At 39.5% G+C, this 21,533-nt stretch overlaps 1 protein-coding gene across 9 annotated transcripts in view; it reads left to right on the top strand.

The window, feature by feature from the left end:
- Positions 1–21,533, top strand: part of CYRIA (CYFIP related Rac1 interactor A) — a 61,448-nt gene that overhangs the window by 29,015 nt on the left and 10,900 nt on the right. For 4 of the 9 annotated variants that reach the window (XM_061460855.1, XM_061460853.1, XM_061460857.1 and 1 more), the window contains 2 exons: positions 6,629–6,708; positions 15,631–15,752. In XM_061460855.1, the coding sequence (XP_061316839.1) occupies positions 6,636–6,708; positions 15,631–15,752 (195 nt within the window). In that variant the 5' untranslated portion in view covers positions 6,629–6,635. Of the gene's footprint in view, positions 1–6,360; positions 6,441–6,628; positions 6,709–15,630; positions 15,753–21,533 lie in introns of all 9 variants that reach the window. The other 5 variants (XM_061460856.1, XM_061460854.1, XM_061460859.1 and 2 more) reach the window with 3 other exon arrangements.

Below are 21,533 nucleotides of genomic sequence, written 5' to 3'. Positions count from 1 at the left end.
TTTTGAAAATATGTAAGAGTTCTGTTCAAAGTATGTTCAGATTTGAGGGTTGGCATATAGAAAAATTCCCCTGTGTGTAAATTGTAAGTTCACCTAAGGTAACCCTTTGGGGTTTATTTACCTTTTGATTTTAGTGAAACCATGAGCCAAGCTCTTTAATCCTTGGAGCTACTGGTACTAATATTGTTGGCCAGTTCTTTTAGCATTTTTTGATTAGTGAAAAATGTATTTGTCATTACAAACTATTTGTTAACTCCCTTTGACTTGATTCATCTTTTTTGTAGGTTATGTGTCCTGCAATCTGTATATCAGTTAACAGCAAAATGGCTCGAAGTGTTGCTTTTCTAGTAATTGTAATAATTGTTCAAAGCAGGTATGATTCTTTTATCTTGGGTTAATTTCACCTTGAACAACTTTCTTCTCGTCTTCCACTTTTCAGTTCTTTACATCTGTTTTGGGGTTTAAGTTTTGTTGGTTTCGGTTTGTTTTTTTGTCTGTTTATGCTTCACCTGCATAAGACATGTATGGCGCTTTTTTTTCTTCACTTGAGTGTAGGTTGATTCTTGGTGCCACTCTTCCCAAAGCCTGTAGCATTAGATAGGGTTGTTGTGGCCCAAGTGCAGGATTTGGCCCTTTGTCTCATTGAACCTCATACTATTAGCTACAGCCCATTGGTGCAGCCTGTCCAGATCCCTCTGCAGAGCCTGCAGGTCCTTTACCAGATCAGCACTCCCAGCCAACTTGGTGGTGTCTGCAAATTTACTGAGGGTGCACCCAATCCCCTCATCCAGGTCATTGATAAAGATATTAAACACAACTGGCCCCACTACTGAGCTGTGAGGAGCACCACTTGTGACCAGCCACCAACTGGATTTAATCCTTTCACCACCACTTTTTGGGCCCAGAAATCCAGTCAGGTTTTGTATCCAGTGAAGACTACCCCCATCCAAGCCATGAGCAGCCAGTTTCTCCAGGAGAATGCTGTAGGAAATAGTATCAAAGGCTTTAATAACGTCTAGTTAGACAACGTCCACAGCTTTTCCCTCGGCCACTAAGCAGGTCACCTTGTCATAGAAGGAGATGAGGTTAATCAAGCAGGACCTGCCTTTCACAGAGTCATGCTGATTAGGCCCGATAATCTGGTTCTCCTGTACGTGCTGTGTGATGGCACTCAATATGATCTGCTCCAGTATAAAGTACTGTATAGAAGCGGGACTAATGAAATGCCAAAATGCAAAAAAAAAATCTATGGGTAAAATAAAACTTAGGGAAATGGTATGTGAGGGATGTGTAAAACACAGTTTTCTGCAAGATGTGATTCCTTCATTATAATTTGGCATCATACTTGGATATAATTGGAGCACTGTACCTAGAGTTGAGTGGCCCACTGGAATTTGGACCCTTTGAAGAGATTTACAAGAACAGTGAGACTGATCAGGTATAGTAAAACATGAGCTATTGTGATTGAGCTTAAATTACTTTCTGAAGAGCTTTAAGAATACTTTAGACAAGCATCTGTGCAGAATGACAGAGCTGCTGCTGTTCCTGCTTTGGGGTCTAGATAACCCCACCCCTAACTCCAGTGATTTTATGGCATTGCTGTGAACACATCAGAGTGCTTCCCTGACTATTCCTGACTCCAGTACTCTGCTTTTCACAGCTGTAATCATGGAATGGTTAGGATTGGAAGAAACCTTAAAGATCATCTAGTTCCAGCCCTCCTGCCATGGGCAGGGTTGATAATATTCCCAGTTTCTTACCAGTGATAAAACCTGTTCTGTTGCCTGACCTCTGCAGAACTCCATTCACATGCTGATGATATGAGTGAGAAGTAGGGGAGGTGTGGGGGGGGCACCTATGGGAAGGTGCTGCTGTCTATGCTTGTACCTTTGCTCTGTGGATGACTCTGAGCACTGCAGCATTCCAGTTTCCTTGGAGCTAGTCTTGCAGAAATAGAGGTTAGGTTGTTTTAATATGTTTATTTCAAAGAAGGAAAAAAAAGAAAAAATGTTGGTAATGGTGTTGGCAAATCCAGTTAAAAATTATTTTCCTTTCTCTCCCAAGCAAAAAACAATGGGTGATTCAAGTTTTCTTCAGAAAAAGTGGATTATCGTTGTTAAGAGATTTCTGTGTTTTTTAATCAGGATTTCTTCATTCATTTTGGGTTTGTTCTGTAATAGAACAAAAACAGTTTCTGAATATTGGACTTCTAATATCTCCTTACAAGCATCTTAACAAACTTTGTGGGTGAATATCACAACAATTCGGTGTCATGCTTTTGATCTGAGAGATCTTAAATTCAGATGTTGGTATTTTTTTGAAACCACAGCTAATTATTTGTGCAGTAAGATCAGTTCCACTGCTTTAAAGATGCTAATACACTTAGTACAGTACCGTTCCTCAGACTGTGGACTGGATTCCTGTCCCTACCCGCATAGGCGTGCCATTATTATTCCTAGAAGTTATTATTCCTTTGCTGTTATCACTCCTAAGAATGATAACTTTTATGGAAGTTACCATTCTTAATCATTCACTGCCACCTCTGAACTTGGGAGCCTCTGTTTCCCCTGAAACACCAAATGGAGCTGCTCATGAGAATCCTCCCATCCCCATATTTTTAGTATGATCTAGATGAGTTTAAGCAGTAGGTATTTGCTGATCCAGCTCATTTTGACAAAAGCGTTTTAGACTGTTTATGTAAGCAGGCAGAGTTAGGAAATAGTTTCTGGTAAAGGAGCACTGATGAGCAGCAAAGGGTTGAGCTGGTGAATGTGTCCTTTTTCACCAGCACGAGGTTGTCTGTTATACCTTCAGCGTAGCTACAGTGCTGGTGATGAGTTTCAGTTGGTACTGATTAAATTAGTCCGTAAAGGAATAAGAAATAAATTAGTATTTCTCTAGCAATTTATGTAGCAATATAGCTATAATTTAAAAGTAGTACAAAGCACCACATTTCAAAACTATTTAATTACTTAAAACAGTTTGTAAACAAAGAGTTAACTAACGTGATGCTTAGCTTTGGGCATGCAATGTTTAGTTGGTAATACCTAGTTTCTGAACATTTACCAAACTTTCAAAACTGGTTTTCAGTATCTGATAAATACGCACTTCAGTATATTTTGATTATATATATATAAAATCTATGGCTGATTTGGGTTTGTTTTGGGGGGGTATTATTTATCACAATTCGAGAGTAAGCAGTTTGGTTTAGTGGGGGAGAAGGAATTTGTTCTCCTATCTGTCAACAGTAAACTGTCAACAGTAGTTTAGAAAGTTTCTTCTGTATGCTTATGGAATATCCTAGGATAAGCTTTAACGGTTTGGAAAACGTGAAAACACAAACATCATTGTCATGTCAACATGTAATTTTTAAAGCATACTGTTAAAAGTTGGAATTCTGAGGGATTTGGACTCTAAAGAGAAGCTGCTATCATTTCAGAGTGCTGTAGCAGCAATATTTTTTTTTCTATATTCATTGAGTCTCATTTCCACATTTAAACTGATTTTACAGTAAGTAAAATGCTTTCAAGGTTTAATGAAATGGAATTTTATGCTCTTAAATGAAGGCTTTCTGGTTTGCTTCTGTGCATCAGCTGCTTCATTGTATTTTTGTTGCAGCCACAGTATATATGCTGATCTGCTCAGAATTTATATCATTAGTTACTTTGAAATCTCATTAAAAATTATCCTGGAAGTGACTTGCAGTTCTTGAAATTTGGAATACATCATTAGAGTTTTCAGGGAAAGACGGTTTGGAAGGTCCCAGTACTGGGAAGCAGCAAGCTAAAAGTAATAAAATAATTCAGTTTGGGGCAAGGAATTACGTTTATAAACATTTCCATTAAAGTGAAGGTTGGCCTTTTAATATGGGGTTAAAACCTTAGCATTGAATGATGAGTTATAGTTTAAAGAGAAAGTTTCTTGGAACTAGATCCTGCTTTTAGTTTTGGTGTTCAGGAAGCCTAAAGAAATTATTTCATATCATAAGGAAGTAAAGCGTGCTTAGCAGCTACCTGAACCATATCTTCTAGATGTCGATGTTGAGTATCACTGGGTTTTGGGGTGGTGTATATTGGAAATGGATGATATCAAACCAGTACCTTCAAGATCATTGGAAAATTCAGGCTGACCATGAGAGTGTATAAAGTTTGTGGCAGGGTTCTTGTTTTATACTTGTAACTTAAATGGCTGAATCAGTTTCTGCATGGGGATTGAAAGAGAAGGGCATAAAATCAGGTTAAAATATAGACTAAAAGTTCAAGAAAAATACTTGCACTCAGAAATCTCCAGAGCACTGATGTGCTGTACTTCTGTAAGAAGGATCAGAAACTAGAGTTTGGGCGCATAACCTCAAGCTACTTGATGCAAATGAGGGAGCATATCCTCAGTTTTTTGCAAAAAGGCTTCCTCACTGTTCGAAGCATACTGTCAACTAAACCAGTCTTTGGATGCAGTGCTAACTTTGGCAGTAGAAGAAATGGTTGGATACTCTCTGAAGATTGAAGGCAATGAGGTAAGATATGGCTTAAAACAAGTTGTAAGTGAAGAATCCAAACTGACTCAGTAATTTAGCTTGTGATTGTATTTCATAATAATATAAATTGTTTCTTCCGGGGTTATGAAAATGAAAATAAATGTATGCACAGTATCTTATCTGTCTTACTTGATGCTGATAAAATGTATTACACCGGTGTGATGAAAGTGTTCAAATTACTGAAGATAGAAGTTTTAATGCTGTATAAAATCGATGCTCTTTTGTATGTTTTCTCCCTTTGTAGGCTAATCAGAAAGTCAGACGCAGCTCATACAGTGCAGATCTTGTTCTGAAAGTAAAAGTGCAAATTTTTTTTCCTTTGTGTGAATGGATGTAACTTTATGACTAATGGAGAATGTTTCTTTATGTTTCAATATTGTATATGCAAGATGTTGCTAATTGTAAAGGGCTTGACAGGCTGCTCACTGGATTTGTTCTGGACAGAAAATTTTGAAGAAGCATTTAATGCAAAAAAAAAAAAGCCATTTGTCTAACAAAAAACTGTTTTACCTGAAGCTACATGCTCCGAACAGATTATTGATTAAATTTATATCATTTTATGGACTGAATAGAGCTGCTTTGAAATCTCTAAGACTTACATTACCTTCCTAGGTTTTCCTGCTGTAGAAATATATCCTTTACATGCATATAGACATTAGGGTTGATGATACGTTTGTCATACTTGGGGGAGAATTTGAAAAAACGTTAGTCTCCTCATACAGAGTATCAGCCATATACATGCTTAGAATAATTTTCTGTGGTCTGACTTCGGAAGTGAGAAGAAAGTTTAACTGAAAAATAGATGAGCATCAGATGTGAACCCCAAGAGCCATAGTTTAAGAGTGCTGAGAATATTTATCTTTGAGGCAAAAATCAGTTTTCAGTCGGAGTTTTAAATCTAAAATTACATTTTTCTCCATCCCTCCAGGCAGACCTCTTCATCCTTATATGTGCTTTTCATGATTTAATTTTTCTTCCTTCTGAGAAAAAGTTTGCCCTAGGAAAATATACTTTTACATAGTTTCGGAATAATGTATCTTCCTAAGGACTGTACTGGTAAAAAAACTTCAAATCTCCTTCTTTCTTGTCTTGCATAGAGACTTGCCTTTTCAAGAACTGATCACTTTTCCTTTTGTGAGTTTTTCATAACTTCAAATGCAAAGGGTTCCAAGATGATAAAAGATAGGAATAACACACAAAAAAAGATGAAAAAGATAGCGGATGAACCTTTTTCTGTTTTGTTTGTTTGTTTATTTTTCCTCCAAAAATGCATAAGCACATTATTACAAGTTAGAACAAACTTTTTAGCTTTTATTTCTGATACATCTTTACAGTAATATTTTATAAAACCATATTGATTAGAAACAGATTTTTCTCCCCCTTAAATTGAATTACTTTCATGAAATAACATATATTTCTGCTAAAGAACACAAACAGAGGATTAAGACCTCATTTTTTACTCTGGAATGGTATTCAGTAATCTTGAATCCAGCAATTCATAGTATTTACAAATACAGATATTGTTCTGAGTTTGTTCTTCTGGCTAATAAACTCATAAATATCTGTTTGTTCTCTGTGTTGTTATACCGATACATTTCCTTTCCAATTTGATTAAAGAAATTATTTCTCTTGTTTATCTGAGTTCTTAGTCTCTCTGTCCCCTTGCATAAATATTACAGAATTAACCATCAAAATATATCTCACAGTCCAGAACTTGCCAAAATGTTTAATATACAATGCAGACCATGTCAAGCCCTTAGTTGTAATTAGTTGTAGTATTCTGAGTTTACATATATAACTGTTGATGATTTTGTTGCATTTACTAGGTTTGCTGGGATGGGTAATCTTCTTAAGGTCCTTACCAGGGAAATTGAAAACTATCCACATTTTTTCCTGGATTTTGAAAGTAAGTTCAAACAATTACAAGACCATGAGAGAATCTTTTCTCTGACTTAACAGCAAACTGAGGAAAAACTTTTAAAACCTGATTGCTTGCAGTGTGTATTTTCCAGCAAAACCAATCTGTCCAGTTCCTTGTCTTTAAAACCATTTGTTCACTCAGGACTCCTTTTCTCTTCCTTTTCTATTTTTCAGGAACCAAATGGGAAATCTTTTAAAAGTTCTCACTTGCACAGAGCTTGATCAGGGGCCAAATTTTTTCCTTGACTTTGAAAGTGAGCAAAGCTTCTTGCCTGGCTTGCCTTTTTTGCTTATTATTTCCTAATAAACTGCATGTGCTTACGCATCATAAAGCAATTCAAAAGGGATTTGCAAACAAATCAAATTACACTTCAACTGAAAAGTGCTTTTTGATATTTATAAACCATACAAAATTACTTTTAATTCATTCTGAGAAGGGACAGAAAGATAGATATGAAAGTAAAATCTTACCTTGAATTAATTTCAAAACCCGAGCCATTGTTAAATTTACATATGAATGATCTTGACTTCAGCTTTCTTTAGCAAATCAGTTTAAAAAGAAAAATTCTTTAAGTTGCTTCCTTGAATGGAAATATGTGTTGGAAATAAAAAGCTGAAAACATATAAGCAGTGGAGGTGGCACAACTTTTGCCTGGTTCAGCGATGATTTAAGTGGGATTATTATAGTTTCTGAAACGAAGGGAAATGGTCAAAGTGTATGTGCTTGATTGCATCTCTCTTAATTGCATGGTTATCAGTTTGCGAAACAGTGTTCCACATTCTAATTCCCTTGTCACATCTATATCTGATTCACAGCTATTTCACTTTTGCTGGTTGCAGTTTCCTTGCATGTACTTCAGATATTGTCTTGGAAACTGGTTATCAAATCCTTAAATATGGGTTCAATCTTACTTCACCACTGCTATGAAATGATTTTTATTTAAAATGCTAACAGTGTGTGATGTTTTGTCTCTTAATAGCTTCATTCTAGGAAAAAAAGATCAACAAAAAATGTTGTGAGAAGCCAGTGTTTTTAAAATAACTTTGTTTTGAAGTATGGTTTAAGAGACAATTTCAGGTGATTATAGACACCTATTTTATCACCTTGAAAGTTTTCTTGAATCACTTATTCCTGAATTATTTTTCTGAAAATTACTGACATGATGCGAGATTGTGTGTATATACACTGAAGCACTGATTCAAGAAGTCATTTAAACACATACTTCATGAAGTTGTTCAGACATGCTTTCTTGGATGAGAGCTGGAGTGTATGACTATAACTTTGCACATATTTTAATCTTCTCATTTAGATATTATTTACCTCATTATGAAGAACGAAAAAAAAATTTTGATAAGTTGGTTTGGGTTTAAGAGAAGGTACTGTGAGCCATGTATTCCTTTTTCTTTCTGTATCATTTGAGAATTTTATTGTAAACCCAGAGTGTCAAACCTTTATCCAAATCACCACATCTTTTTTTTTTTTCCTCTCAAACATTTGGAGGCTTTGGTAGTGCTCTGTAGCTTTGCCAAGCTATTATTAAGGTTTTCAGCTGCTCTGAGCTCCTAGGTTTAATGAGCTCCGTCATGTCCTGGATGGTAAGAATATGCTGCTGACCCAGGCTGCAGACTTGGCAGGAACAAGAGGTCTGGCAATGGGAAGCCTTTATGGCATGGAGGTGGCAGTGAGAGGGGAAAATATCTTGTTTATTGCCTTGGCAGCAGAGGTTGTTTGGTTTATTTCCTGAAAGTGCATTGCCAAGAGCTGAATGGGGTCAAGCACCCTCTCCCACTGGAGGTGACCAGTAGTTAGTGCAACATGGGCATGACATAGTCAGGTATGTCTGCCTAGAGAGGAACAAAACTCATCTCCAAATTTCAGTGAGTTTGATGCGAGTGAAAGGTTAAAATGTTTTACTTGTGAAATAAAGTTCTGGAGGTTTTTAAGGCATGAAATCTGTATTGTGTTGAAGGGATGTGACTGAAGACGTCTGTAGTTTTGTGCTTTTATCTCCTTTAATTAGCCATCATACAGTGTAAAAGAATGGATGCTTTTAGTTAGTGGACATAGATAAGAGCCTGCTTGCATGCTTCCTGGATGTGAGTGACTTTCTGTGGCCTGAGTTTTCAGTTTGAGTTCATGAATGAAAATGGTGACTACAGTTGGCCATTCAGAGCATAAAGGGGTATGTGGAGTTGATTGTTTAGTCTGTTTTGTTACTTGCATTGGCATAGTGTTTTCTAATTTTTGCGCACTTTTTCATTAGCCATAAGTTGAAATCTCAAATATGTCACTACTACTTCTGAGATGTTTACAGAGGTTTTGGATACTCCTGCCCTGTTTTGCTGGGGGTTTTTTGTGCTCTTCATTTGGTATGTATTCTACCTAAAAGGAGGGTGTATAACATACTTCTTCCTGCTGTGTGTACAATGTGCCACACAAATACTGCTTAAAAACACAGCCTTTTTCCTCATTTGCAGGAGTAGACAAGATAGAACCTGTTTCCATGCCTCAAAAATCAGAATCTTTATGGGTTGGTGTTGGTCAAAAGTGATACAAGTGTTTATAGAAAGAAAGTGGAAAAACATCACGGTGTTAACTCCATTTAACAGTTGATTTACTCTCTGCTGCTCCAAAGGGGATATCCCATGGGTGATGATTTACCACATAGTCTCATACCTTTATGCTAGAATTGAAATGTAGAGCCACACAATTGCACCCATTGTGACTGTTAGCTGCATGGGAAAATGAATGTACTAAGAACTAGCTATTAAACAGACACCCCCGCCCCCTCCCAAGCTTAACATTCTCTCCCCCACTTACTAAATACTCTTCCAGTCAGATCAGGGTGATGTGGATGATGGCATGGTTGGAAGAGCCCCAGCAATGGCACATGGATGGAAACAGAAATGCAGGAGAGGATAGCAAACATTTGTACAGATTTACATATTTTAGGTCAGTCCTGAAGCTACACAGTAAGGTTAGTGTAGTAGGTTTTTATTCAGTTGCTTTCCCTTATTACCCTTAACTAATACACGTCATAGGCAATTGTTGTGAGTTGTTCTTTGCAACAAAAATTATTGTGAGTTATTGTTCTCCAGGAGGACACTGGCACTGCATCTTTTGAAAAATGCCATTATTGGCTTTTGTGTTTGTTTTAAAATATACTTAATTACAAGTTGCTTTTCTTTGTTTGCATGCTCACTTTTCCCTTAAATATTTTTCACCAGCCTGAGGTTTTTTATATTTAGCCTTAGTCCTTTCAATATATTTCTTCTATGCAAATCTTGAGGTCTTGAAAAATGGGAAGGTACAAACAGAACTTAGAAAAGTAAGTTCTCTTAACTAATTCAAAGTTGTGGGTTTTTTTCTTCAAAAACTTTCAATGTGCTATAGTTGAGGATGAGCAAAAGTCATGAAAAAGAAGTAAGTTTCAAATTTCACCTTCCAGTTGTTGGGGGGTTTTTAATAGCTATTTTAATTTTTCCCTCGAAAAGTTTAGGCTACCAAAAAGATAATGTTTACAATTATCTCCTTTTCTCCCCATTTCCTGCAGCTGTCTATAACATTAGTTGTAATTCTTATGACATCTTTTGCTAGCATTCTTCATTCCAGATGGGGAACCATGTTTCGTAACTCCATAGTCATACTTGAAAAAGCTTGAACCCAGCATTAGTTTCAGTTAATGCAGTATAGCAGAAGCAGTTCTGTATGATCACCAGTAATCATTTCAGAGTTAAGCAGTTACTCTGGATCTGTGCAAAGAGACGCACTTTAAAGATCCATTTAGTCCAGCCTTGAAGGCTAACAGTGACAAATTGGAACAGTGGTAACTTCAGAGAGTGACATGGAGAATAGTTTTTCCTATGCAGGTGAAAAAGCATTTTCCTTGAGGTGAATACAGATTATCTGCACTCAACCAAATTACTTTTTTTTTTCTTTTTTTTTAGGGTCTACTGAAAGGTTAATGTAAAGAAAAAGGATCTCTTAATTCCCAGAAAGTGGACTGTATTGCTGTTTTAGACTTGAATCTTAGTACAGGCATTGTTAATCGAAACACTACATACTGGATTGATTATATGCCTCTTATTTTGCTTAATACCTTCTTAGTTCTCAACTAAAAAATAATGTTAGGAAGAGTGAGTGGATGGCAAGTCTTGAGAGTCTCTGCATGCCAGCATTTCATGAGCCCATAGGACAAATTCTCTTGAAATGGATTTTGTCAGTTCAAGAACCATTTTGTTCTTTTGATTTCAACCTTGTTTAAAACACTCACAAGTAAATTAATTTTGGATATTTGAAGCTCTTTCCACACTAGTTGTCAAGTGTTCTTTTTTTTGCAGAAAATCTACTGTCAAATTACTTTTGCCCATAGAGAGCCTATTTCAGGCAAAATAAATAATTCCACATGAATTCTTGGAAATACTTTGATGGTTGAGGTGAAATTATTTTTTTTTTAATTTATTTTTTAGCTTAGGATACTAAAGCTTACAGATTATGGGAGAAGGTGTTCTCAAATGACACCTTCAGTACTGTCCTTTCCTCAGATAATAAACAGCTTTTATAAGACCAAACTCTCTAACCTTAAACTGAGCAGTTCCCTTTTTTCCTAAATATTAGGGGGCTTGTTACCTGATCCTGATTTAATCCCCCTTATACTCCCAACAATCAAGGACACTTATTTTCTAGGATTTCCCATCCCCAGAATTATTAATGAATTTTTCAGTTATCGTTCATGTATGGTTAAAAGTTCTTATTATTAGAACATGTCTGGCAGGAGAGCAACTGCCCAGTTTTTGCATAATAGGGTATTAATACCCTCCCTCTGTAGGTGCAAGGATAGAGATGGATTCTGTTTCCAGCCAGCTGGAGATTAAACTCTTGTCTCCTGTGCTGTAGGGAGTACCCTAAGCAAGAGGCAATGGCTCAGTTAGAGAGAGAGGCTTGTCCACTTTGTCACACAGCTGAAGCCTAGCAATTATATCCCTTGCACAGCACCATGCCTGTAGCAAGTATTAACAATTTAGGGAGCTTCATTTTGTTACAGCTAGTTTAGAAAGTTTAGATTCAAAAATCCATTGTAGGGTACTGTTTCTACCTAATACTATTCTTCTTTAATGTATGGAGTGTAGCAGGTTCTGATATCCTCTAAAAGGCATTATTCAGTGTAGTTGTAGTCACTTTCGTCTTTTCTGAGGACATAAACTAGCTTTTTTGTCTAGTTTTTCCCAGATTGGAATAGGAAAAACCACTGCCATGGTGACAAACCTGAAATAAGACTTTAGCATTATATGATAAAAGAGACTTACTGCTCTCATAACTAGTCAGTGACTAGTGGAATTATTAGCCACCTTCAGCAGTGGATAGAAGAAGAGCTGAAAGTGGAGCCTGGAAAGCATCTTGTTTTATTCATTCTTCCTCTGCTAGGCTGTCGAGGCCAGGAGGGTATGATGTTTTTTTGACAAATATGATTCCACATTCACAGAAATGAAAGCACTAACCAGCTTCCATGGGAATCCTAATCTGCACAGTTTGCCTGAGGGGAGAAAAACATTCTATGCATCTGGTCTGCATTTCAGATGCAGAAAGGGTGTGTAGATTAGATGCGATTTTTAGCACTGTCTTACCTTTTCATACACATTAATTATTTGGATATTATACTTGATTTTGCATTGATAAAAGCTTCATATGCTTCTTATATTTAATCTTGTCCTGTGAGTATTAATGTATTACCTTCATTGCAGTTTCTGTTTCTTTGAATTCTTCATTTGGTGAAGAACGAAAACTCAAAACTGTTCAGAAAACTATTAGGGTTTGTTGTTTTTTTTTTTTGAAGGGGAGAAAACAAAACAAAGTACAGGTATTTGTCTAAACAGGAACGATGATTGCACATTCGTACCCCACCAGACACCTGAAATACTTAATGCATCCAGAAATGGATTGTGACGGGTCCAGCGTTCCACCTTCTTTTAATGAAAGTCTGAAACCCCATCCAAAACATGGAATAGACCATAAGAGGAAAGAGAGCATTTGTTCATGGAATGGATGAATTGTCATATCCTGATTATTTCCGATGGAGCCAATGAAATTGCATTCCTCCCCAGAGATAAAATTTTTGCTTTCTAAGTGAAAATTTCCTGGTAGAATGTATATGTAATGTATATGGTGGAGTCAAGCACGGTCTGACTCTTGAATTAATTTGATAGAGGATTCATTTAGTTGTCAGGTTTAGGATTTGCTTTAGAAAGATTTAGGCAAAGGTGAAAGGGTTTCCCATTTGTCTTATTAAAGACAGTGTACTCTGAATGCTAATCATTAGTACTCAAAGCTCATGAAATGCAGTAAGTCTGGTGATTTTGATAACTTATTATTGAGAGGGCTTGCATTCAATGTGGATTAGTCAGTGCCTGTGGTTTTATTTATAAATTGGCTCAAATTGCCTAAATGCATGCTGGTTCTATGGGGTATGGGGTAAGAGGAGAGCACAGCCAAGCACTGATTCCATGCTGTGATTCACGAATGGCATTTTTTTACTCAGAACAGGTTTTGGTATTTTTGGAATAGAAAACCAGTTTTAAAAGCCAAAAGCTGTCATGAAGAAATCTATATTCTTTTTAGTTGTTGTTGCTGCAATTACTATTATTGTTGTTGACAGCAAAATGAGATCTTTTTCAAAGTGATTGATTACAGGTATTTTAGCTGACCATTTCTGGCGAGATCTTTGTATATATCCCTTTTGAAACACGGCCGTGATCTTATCAGAACATCTGTTTGCATAACATATATTTCATAAGTAAGATGCATGGGTTTTTTTTAAAAGCCTGAATCATCCTCCCAATCCTTATTTGTAAGCTAAACACTTTCAGCACTTTCAGCATTAATATAAACTGCTTCTGCAAGTGCAAGCTAAGCCTGTTGCTCTGTAGCTTTTGCAACCCTCTTCCTCTCCCTTCCCTTTTTTTCCCTTTTCCACCCACCTACCTTCCTCCTACTCGTACTTCCCCACGTGCTGAGATCCTACAGAAAGCTTAGTGGGTTTCAAATTCTCAACCTTCCCCAACTTATAGAACTGGGAAATTTTTAAAAAGACTAACAATAGGGGTGTTAATAAAAGTAATTTTTAAGTTCCAAAATGCTGAGCTGGCTATAGTGTTAAATTTTTTATTAGAGGCTAACATTTTTTAAAGTAAATAAATTGTAAAAAGTGCCTTAGAAGCACCGTGTTAACCAACCCCTGCTTCAGGTGATGTAAGTGCAAATTTTACACTTATGAACTGTACTGATAAGTAACTTACTCTTTTATGTCTTAATATTCACTGAAAATGTTACTTTATTTAACTTATATTTAACTATTAAAATACAGATACTGATTTATAGGTGACACCTGGCTTCCCTCACTCTGTTGTTGAATGGCGTGTAACTGCTTAGCAAGATTGCTTTCTCCATTAAATTCAGAAGTATTTACTGTTTTGTTTATCACAAGGTGACAGATCCCTTACTGTGTACGAATGAGATTTCTTGCAGCTTGGGGAAAGAACCAGTCAGTAACACTGTAAACTTAAACTGGCTAATAGGTTGGTTCAACAGCTGTGTCCCAGCTGGGATTTTCCTGTTAGGGACAGTTTTTCCCTTTGGTGCTACTTTCCCTTGCCTTTTGTTTTTTGTTTTTTGTAGTTATGTAAAGTATTTTGGATGTAAAACCCTGCTGAGTAAGCTTGGCTTACTTTTGCTTTCACTTGTTCTGTCTTTTAAACAAGATTAGAGAAAACTTCCATAGTGAAACAAAAGTGAAATCAGATTGTTTTGTGTGCCCAATCTCATGGGACTCACTGTGACGTAGGAATATAAGAAAGATTTTAAGTGTTAGTTTCTTCAGAGCCATGGACATGTAAATCTCACCCGTATGTCTCATTCATGCAAGGTCCCTAGATAACTTGAGACATTTAAACAAATTATCCTAACCTGAAATGTCATGGAGAGAAAGCTGCTCTTTCCATACACTCAAAAGTGAAGTGATTTATTTCTTTCTAAGGGGGGGTGGGTAAATGAACACAGTTATGATAGGTGGGTGGAAAATTGTGTCTTATTTCTTGATGACAGTGAGAAGATTAAATAGAAAAAGTACTTCTAAAATTTCTTGTCTTTTAATGTTGAGATGTATACAGTAGCCCTTAATCGGTGTGTTTAGCACTGAAGGTATTTCATTGCCTTTAATTCAGACAAGTAGCCCTTAAGTCCTAAGATGCACCTTCAAAGTACTTTTTTCTTCCATAATAATTAAAGTTCTATCTTTTACATGCAAATACACATTTAAAGGGAAAGAAAAAAAAGTGTCTTTATAGTAATCTTCCAGGACAACGATTGTTTCTACAAATACTGATTACAGGTCTATATGTAGGTCATCCAGTCTTCAGTCAGTGCCAGTTGTCTTGATGTTTTAAAGCAAGAGAAGGTAGAAGATGTCTAGCATGTTGATGTTCTAGGGACAACATCACTCTCTGGTGTGGCACTGCTGTGGAAATCCCATTGGATGGGATTTGAATGGGAAAATTGATCTACTTCCAAATGTCATTTCTCTGAACAATAAAGGTCTGTAGGTCACTCCCTCCCTGAAAACTGATCATTGACAGAGCTGGATTTATTTTTGTAACAGGAATGATCTCTGACATAAGAAAAATGTTTATTTTTAACAATACTGTATCTGTGTTATACAAAAGGAGAAATAAATTACTGTTGTTAAGGAAGCCTGGAGGAAAGTCAAAGTGGCATAATATCCCCCTGCTCTATCCTCTGAAAAGCTGATTTTATCCCCAAGCTGCAAGAGAAGTGAACAACTCTTTGTAATTGAGCTGTAGAGCTCATGAAAGAAGAACGTTTTTACTAAAGGATTGATGCATTATCTATTTCCAAGTAACATTGCTTTATGATACTGCCTCACTTTAAAATGCTGCGTTTTGAGAAGAGTCATTATGAAGCAGAGTATACAAAAACCGTAGAAAGCAGAAACTTGAAAGTTAGCAGAATAGCAGTGCAGTATAATTGTATCGTTTATAAAAACACATCAAAATGGAGTTACACATAGTCAAGCTGGGTATAATGTTAAGTGGAACTGAGTAATCTTGCCATTTGCATTGAAGCTACCTTTTGACTTTGTACATTTTGCTTTTCTGTTTCTTAGATGCACAGCCCACGGATGGAGAAAGGGAGGTATGGAATCAGATCAGTGCAGTTTTACAGGACTCGGAAAGTATGCTTGCAGACCTTCAGGCGTACAAAGGAGCTGGACAAGAAATTAGAGATGTATGTTTGTTAATGACAGTTCTTTGGAAGCAAAATCAAGCGAAAAATCCCCAAGCACGTTCTATGAAATGTTATGATTTAGAATCATAGAATGGTTTAGGTTGGAGAGGACATTAAAGCTCATCTAGTTCCAGTCCCCTGCCATCGGCAGGGACACCTTTCACTAGCAGAAGTTTCTCAAAGCTTCTTCCAACCTGGCCTGTAACACTGCCAGGGATGGGTCAACCACAGCTTCCCAGCAGATCCTGTTCCTATGCCTCACCACCCTCCTAGTGAAGAATTGCCTTCTTATATCTAAGCTAAATCCACCCTCTTACAACCTATAGGCAGTAGCCTTTGTTCTATCAATACATGCACTCATAAAAACTCCCTCTCCGCTTTCTTGTTGGCCCCTTGTGGTGCTTGAAGGCTGCTCTAAGATCTCGCTGGAACCTTCTCTTCTCTAGGCTGAACAACCCCAACTGTCTCAGCCTTTCTTCACAGGAGAGGTGCTCCAACCTCTGATCGTCTTCGTGGTCCACTCTTGACCCACTTAAACAGGTCCACATCCTTCTTTTGGGCCCCAGAGCTGAATGCAGTACTGCAGGTGTAGTCTCAGGAGAGCAGAGTAGATGGAGGGAATCACCTCCTTGTTGAACTTCATGAGCTTCACATGGGCCCATCTCTCAAGTCTATCTGAAAACTCAGAAAATATAGGTTATGTGTACCATTGAATACAAAGACCTAATTATTTTTTTATTTTTTTACTTCTTTTTGCTTCTTAAGCTTACTGTTAGTAATTACTATAATTTTCCACTTTTAATAGCACTGTTTCATATGCCTCATTTCATATATCTCATGGTAGAAGTCAGAGTTGAGGACGTGGAAGAAAATATTCAGATGTCAAATACACTATAGAAGCAGTTGAAAATAGCATTCTGTGTAAGTGAAATAATGAACCACAGTAAATTATAACCTTACATACACTTTACAGGCATCTTACTCTGTGAAACTGGTCCAAAAGTACAATTTTGAACTTTTAACTTAAATTTTAAATATTCAAGGCCATGTTGGGTGAGGCTTTGAGCATCCTGGTCTTGGAGCCAGATGTTCTTTAAGGTCCCTTTTAACCCAGACTGCTCTATGATTCTGTGTTTTTTCTCAGCTAACCAAACATTTTTCTGCATCAGCTTCACAGTTACTGTTAACGTGTTGGTTGCTTGAGAACCTGAATGTGTTGAAGATTTCAAAAGCATAAAACCCTTTATAAAAGAACTGTCATGGTTTAAACCCTAGCCAGACAGCTTGTTCACTCACTCCCAGTGCAACTCCTACGGGTTGAGACAAGAACAGTCCAGCAACCAATGTACAACACAAATCACCACCGCTACTACCAACGACAACAATGATAAGAGAAAATAACACCGGCCAAGAAACAAGTCCCACCCGGAAGCCCGTGTCCTTCTGGGTAACTCCCAGTTACCCCCCACCCTGGGCATGACGTGCTGTGGTATGGAATACCTCTTTGGCTAGCCTGGGTCAGGCGCCCCATCTCTTGCTTCCTCACAGCCTCCCCTCCTCCCTGGCAGAGCATGAGCCCCACAAAGTCCTTGGTCAGGGTAAACATCACTTAGCAACAACCAAAAACATCGGTATCACCAGCACTGTTCCCAGGCTGGAAGTCAAAACACAGCACTGCACCAGCTACCACAAAGGAGAAACATGACTGCTACTGCTGAACCCAGGACATTATCCACCCCTTATTCCATACCATTCACGTCATGCTCAGATCCCACATTTTCAGTACACCATCGCTCTCCCACATATATACATCCATATACACACAGACCAAGAGAAAAAGATCATTTTCTTAGTGCATGGACCAATCCCTATAATGCTGCTGAGTCCATTCGGTCCATGATGTCAGGTTCCACCTCTTGTAACAATCTTTCAGGGCAGGAAAGGCTGTGTGCAGTATTGGATTGTTGCCTGCTGATGCTGGTCGTTCCTTTACTGTGGAACTCATCCGGTTCTATCAAAGTTCATTCTCTGTTGGGATGATAGTTGGAGGGAAGTCAGGGCTAGTCGCTGGTGACCTGGAGACGTCTAGCTGATGAGCTATAAAAGTATTACACAGCAGGCAACAGCATACAATTAAGTTCACTGGCTGTTTTCCCCTAAAATCAAATCCCCTTGAGGTATACATCGGACTTCCCCATCTTCCCGCATTACCCACCAAGTATATCCAGGTCCCTGAGCAAAAGCAATCCCACGAGTGGGTTTGCCTTTACCTGAAGCAGGAATAACTCAGACTGTCTTCCCCAGCAAATTCTTCATATGCACCATGGGAACTTTGTCCCCCTCTACAATATGTAAAAGTTCTGACTGGTCTGGGCCAGCCCTGTTGGCAGATGCTCTGGTGTTGACCAGCCAGGTGGCCTTTGGTAAGTGTGTGTCCCAGTGCTTGAAAGTTCCCCCACCCATTGCTCTCAGTGTAGTTTTTACAGCCCATTGTACTGTTCGATTTTCCCAGAGGCTGGTGCATGGTAGGGGATGTGATATACCCACTCAACGCCATGGTCTTTGGCCCAAATATCTATAAGGTTATTCCAGAAACGAGTCCCATTTTCTGACTAAATTCTCTCTGGGGTGCTGTGTCGCCACAAAATCTGTTTCTCAAGGCCCAGGATAGTGTTCCGGGCAGTGGCATGGGGCACAGCGTATGTTTCCAGCCACCCGGTGGTTGCTTCCACCATGGTAAGCACATGGCGCTTGCCTTGGCGGGTTGGTGGCAGTGTGATATAGTCAATCTGCCAGGCCTCCCCATATTTATACTTCAACCATCGTCCTCCATACCAAAGAGGCTTCAACCGCTTGGCTTGTTTAATTGCAGCACATGTTTCACACTCATGAATAACCTGGGCAATAGTGTCCATTGTTAAGTCCACCCCTTGGTCACGAGCCCATCTATATGTTGCATCTCTGCCCTGATGGCCTGAAGTGTCATGGGCCCACCGGGCCAAAAATAATTCACCTTTATGTTGCCAATCTAAGTCCATCTGAGCCACTTCAATCTTAGCCGCTTTATCCACTTGTTGGTTGTTCTGGTGTTCCTCAGTGGCCCGACTCTTGGGTACATGGGCATCTACATGACGTACCTTCACCACCAGGTTCTGCACCCTGATATCTTTCCACAGTGCAGCAGCCCAGATGGGTTTACCTCTGCCTTGCCAGTTGCTCTGCTTCCATTGCTTCAACCACCCCCACAGGGCATTTGCCACCATCCATGAGTCAGTATAGAGATAAAGTACTGGCCACTTTTCTCGTTCAGCAATGTCCAGGGCCAGCTGGATGGCTTTCACCTCGGCAAATTGACTCGATTCACCCTCTCCTTCAGCAGTTTCTGCAACTTGTCGTCCAGGACTCCATGCAGCTGCCTTCCATCTCCGATGCTTTCCCACAATACGGCAAGAGCCATCAGTAAACAAGGCATACTGCTTTTCACTTTCTGACAGTTTATTATATGGTGGGGCCTCTTCAGCACGCACCACCTCCTCCTCTGGTGACATTCCAAAATCTTTGCCCTCTGGCCAGTCCATGATGACTTCTAGAATGCCTGCACGACTGGGATTTCCTATTCGAGTTCGTTGTGTAATTAGTGCAGCCCATTTACTCCATGTAGCATCAGTTGCATGATGTGTAGAGGAGACCCTGCCTTTGAACATCCAGCCCAGCACAGGCAACCGGGGTGTCAGGAGGAGCTGTGCTTCAGTGCCAATCACTTCCGAAGCAGCTCGAACCCCTTCATAGGCTGCCAGTATCTCTTTCTCCGTTGGGGTATAGCTGGTCTCAGATCCTTTATATCCCCGACTCCAAAAGCCGAGGAGTCGACCTCGAGTCTCCCCTGGAGCTTTCTGCCAGAGGCTCCAGGTAGGACCGTTCTCCCCAGCTGCAGTGTACAGTACATTTTTTACATCTGGCCCGGTCTGGACTGGTCCAAGGGCTACTGCGTGAACTATCTCGCATTTAATTTGCTCAAAGGCTTGTTGCTGCTCAGGGCCCCATTTAAAATCATTCTTCTTCCGGGTCACATGATAGAGAGGGCTTACAATCGAACTGTAATTTGGGATGTGCATTCTCCAGAACCCCACAGCACCCAAGAAAGCTTGCGTTTCTTTCTTATTAGTTGGTGGACACGTTGCTGTTATCTTGTTGATCACATCTGTGGGGATCTGTCTACGTCCATCTTGCCATTTTATTCCCCAAAACTGAATCTCCTGTGCAGGTCCCTTGACCTTACTCCGTTTTATGGCAAAACCAGCTTTCAGCAGGATTTGGATTATTTTCCTCCCTTTCTCAAAGGCTTCTTCCGCTGTATCGCCCCACACAATAATGTCATCAATGTATTGCAGGTGTTCTGGAGCTTGCCCCTGTTCCAGTGCAGTCTGGATCAGTCCATGGCAAATGTTTCCACCCCTGGGGCAGTCGGTTCCAAGTGAACTGGACATCCCTCCAAGTAAAAGCAAACTGTGGCCTGCACTCTGCTGCCAAAGGAATTGAGAAAAATGCATTGGCAATATCAATCGTGGCATACCACTTGGCTGCCTTTGACTCTAGTTCATACTGAAGTTCTAGCATGTCCGGTACGGCAGCACTCAATGGTGGTGTGACTTCATTCAGGCCACGATAGTCTACTCTTAGTCTCCATTCTCCATTAGACTTTCGCACTGGCCATATGGGGCTATCAAAGGGTGAGCGGGTCCTGCTGATCACCCCCTGACTCTCCAGTCTACGGATCAATTGATGGATGGGAATCAGGGAGTCTCGGTTGGTGCGATATTGCCGCCGGTGCACTGTTGTGGTCGCAATTGGCACTTGTTGTTCTTCAACTTTCAGCAACCCCACAGCAGAGGGATCTTCTGAGAGACCAGGCAAGGTGAACAGCTGCTCAATTTCCTCAGTCTCCAAAGCAGCAATACCAAACGCCCATCGGTACCCTTTTGGGTCTTTGAAGTACCCTCTCTTGAGGTAGTCTATGCCAAGGATGCATGGAGCCTTCTGGACCAGTCACAATAGGGTGCTTTTGCCATTCCCTCCCAGTCAGGCTGATTTCAGCCTCCAGCACAGTCAACTCTTGGGATCCTCCTGTCACTCCAGAAATACAGATGGGTTCCACCCCTTGACAGGTTGATGGCATCAGGGTACACTGTGCACCGGTATCTACTAGAGCCTTATACTTCTGTGGGACTGATGTGCCAGGCCATCTGATCCACACAGTCCAGTAAATCCGATTGTCCCCTACCTCCACCTGGCTGGAGGCAGGGCCCCTCTAATGGTCATCACAGCGTTGGACACTTATGTCGTGGTGAAAGGGATTATTCTTCATTATCACAGGAGCTGGAGTAAAATCAGCTCTTCCACTCCATCTGGGAAACTGCTCACCAGCGACTGAAGCTGTAGCTCTCATGGGACGATCAGTCTTGGCCCTTGCTCCCCTCTTCAGTTCACTCACCCATTCCTCCAAAGCTGAAGTAGGTTTTCCATCCCACTTTGTCATGTCTTCTCCGTGATCCCGCCAGTAAAACCATAGGGTACCCCGTGGCATATACCTCCTGTATCTCCTCTCTCGAACAATAGGACACCTTTTGTTAATAGCTGAGACGTGTGTTGTTATATGTGAGGAGCTGGATAAATCAGATAGATCGTCCCTCAATTGTTTGAGGTCCTGGGACAGTTTTTCTGCAGCTGAGATGATGGAAGGGGTGAGATTGTCTTCGAACTCTCGGAGTTTATGAACCATTT

The sequence above is a fragment of the Pezoporus flaviventris genome, unplaced genomic scaffold (assembly GCF_033815535.1).
Source record: "Pezoporus flaviventris isolate CSIRO_AGI_PZ_B2104156 unplaced genomic scaffold, CSIRO_AGI_Pfla_v1 ptg000031l, whole genome shotgun sequence".
Lineage (NCBI taxonomy): Eukaryota > Metazoa > Chordata > Aves > Psittaciformes > Psittacidae > Pezoporus > Pezoporus flaviventris.
The sequence above is the reverse complement of the archived record's forward strand: the minus strand, read 5'-3'. Positions and strand labels throughout refer to the sequence as shown.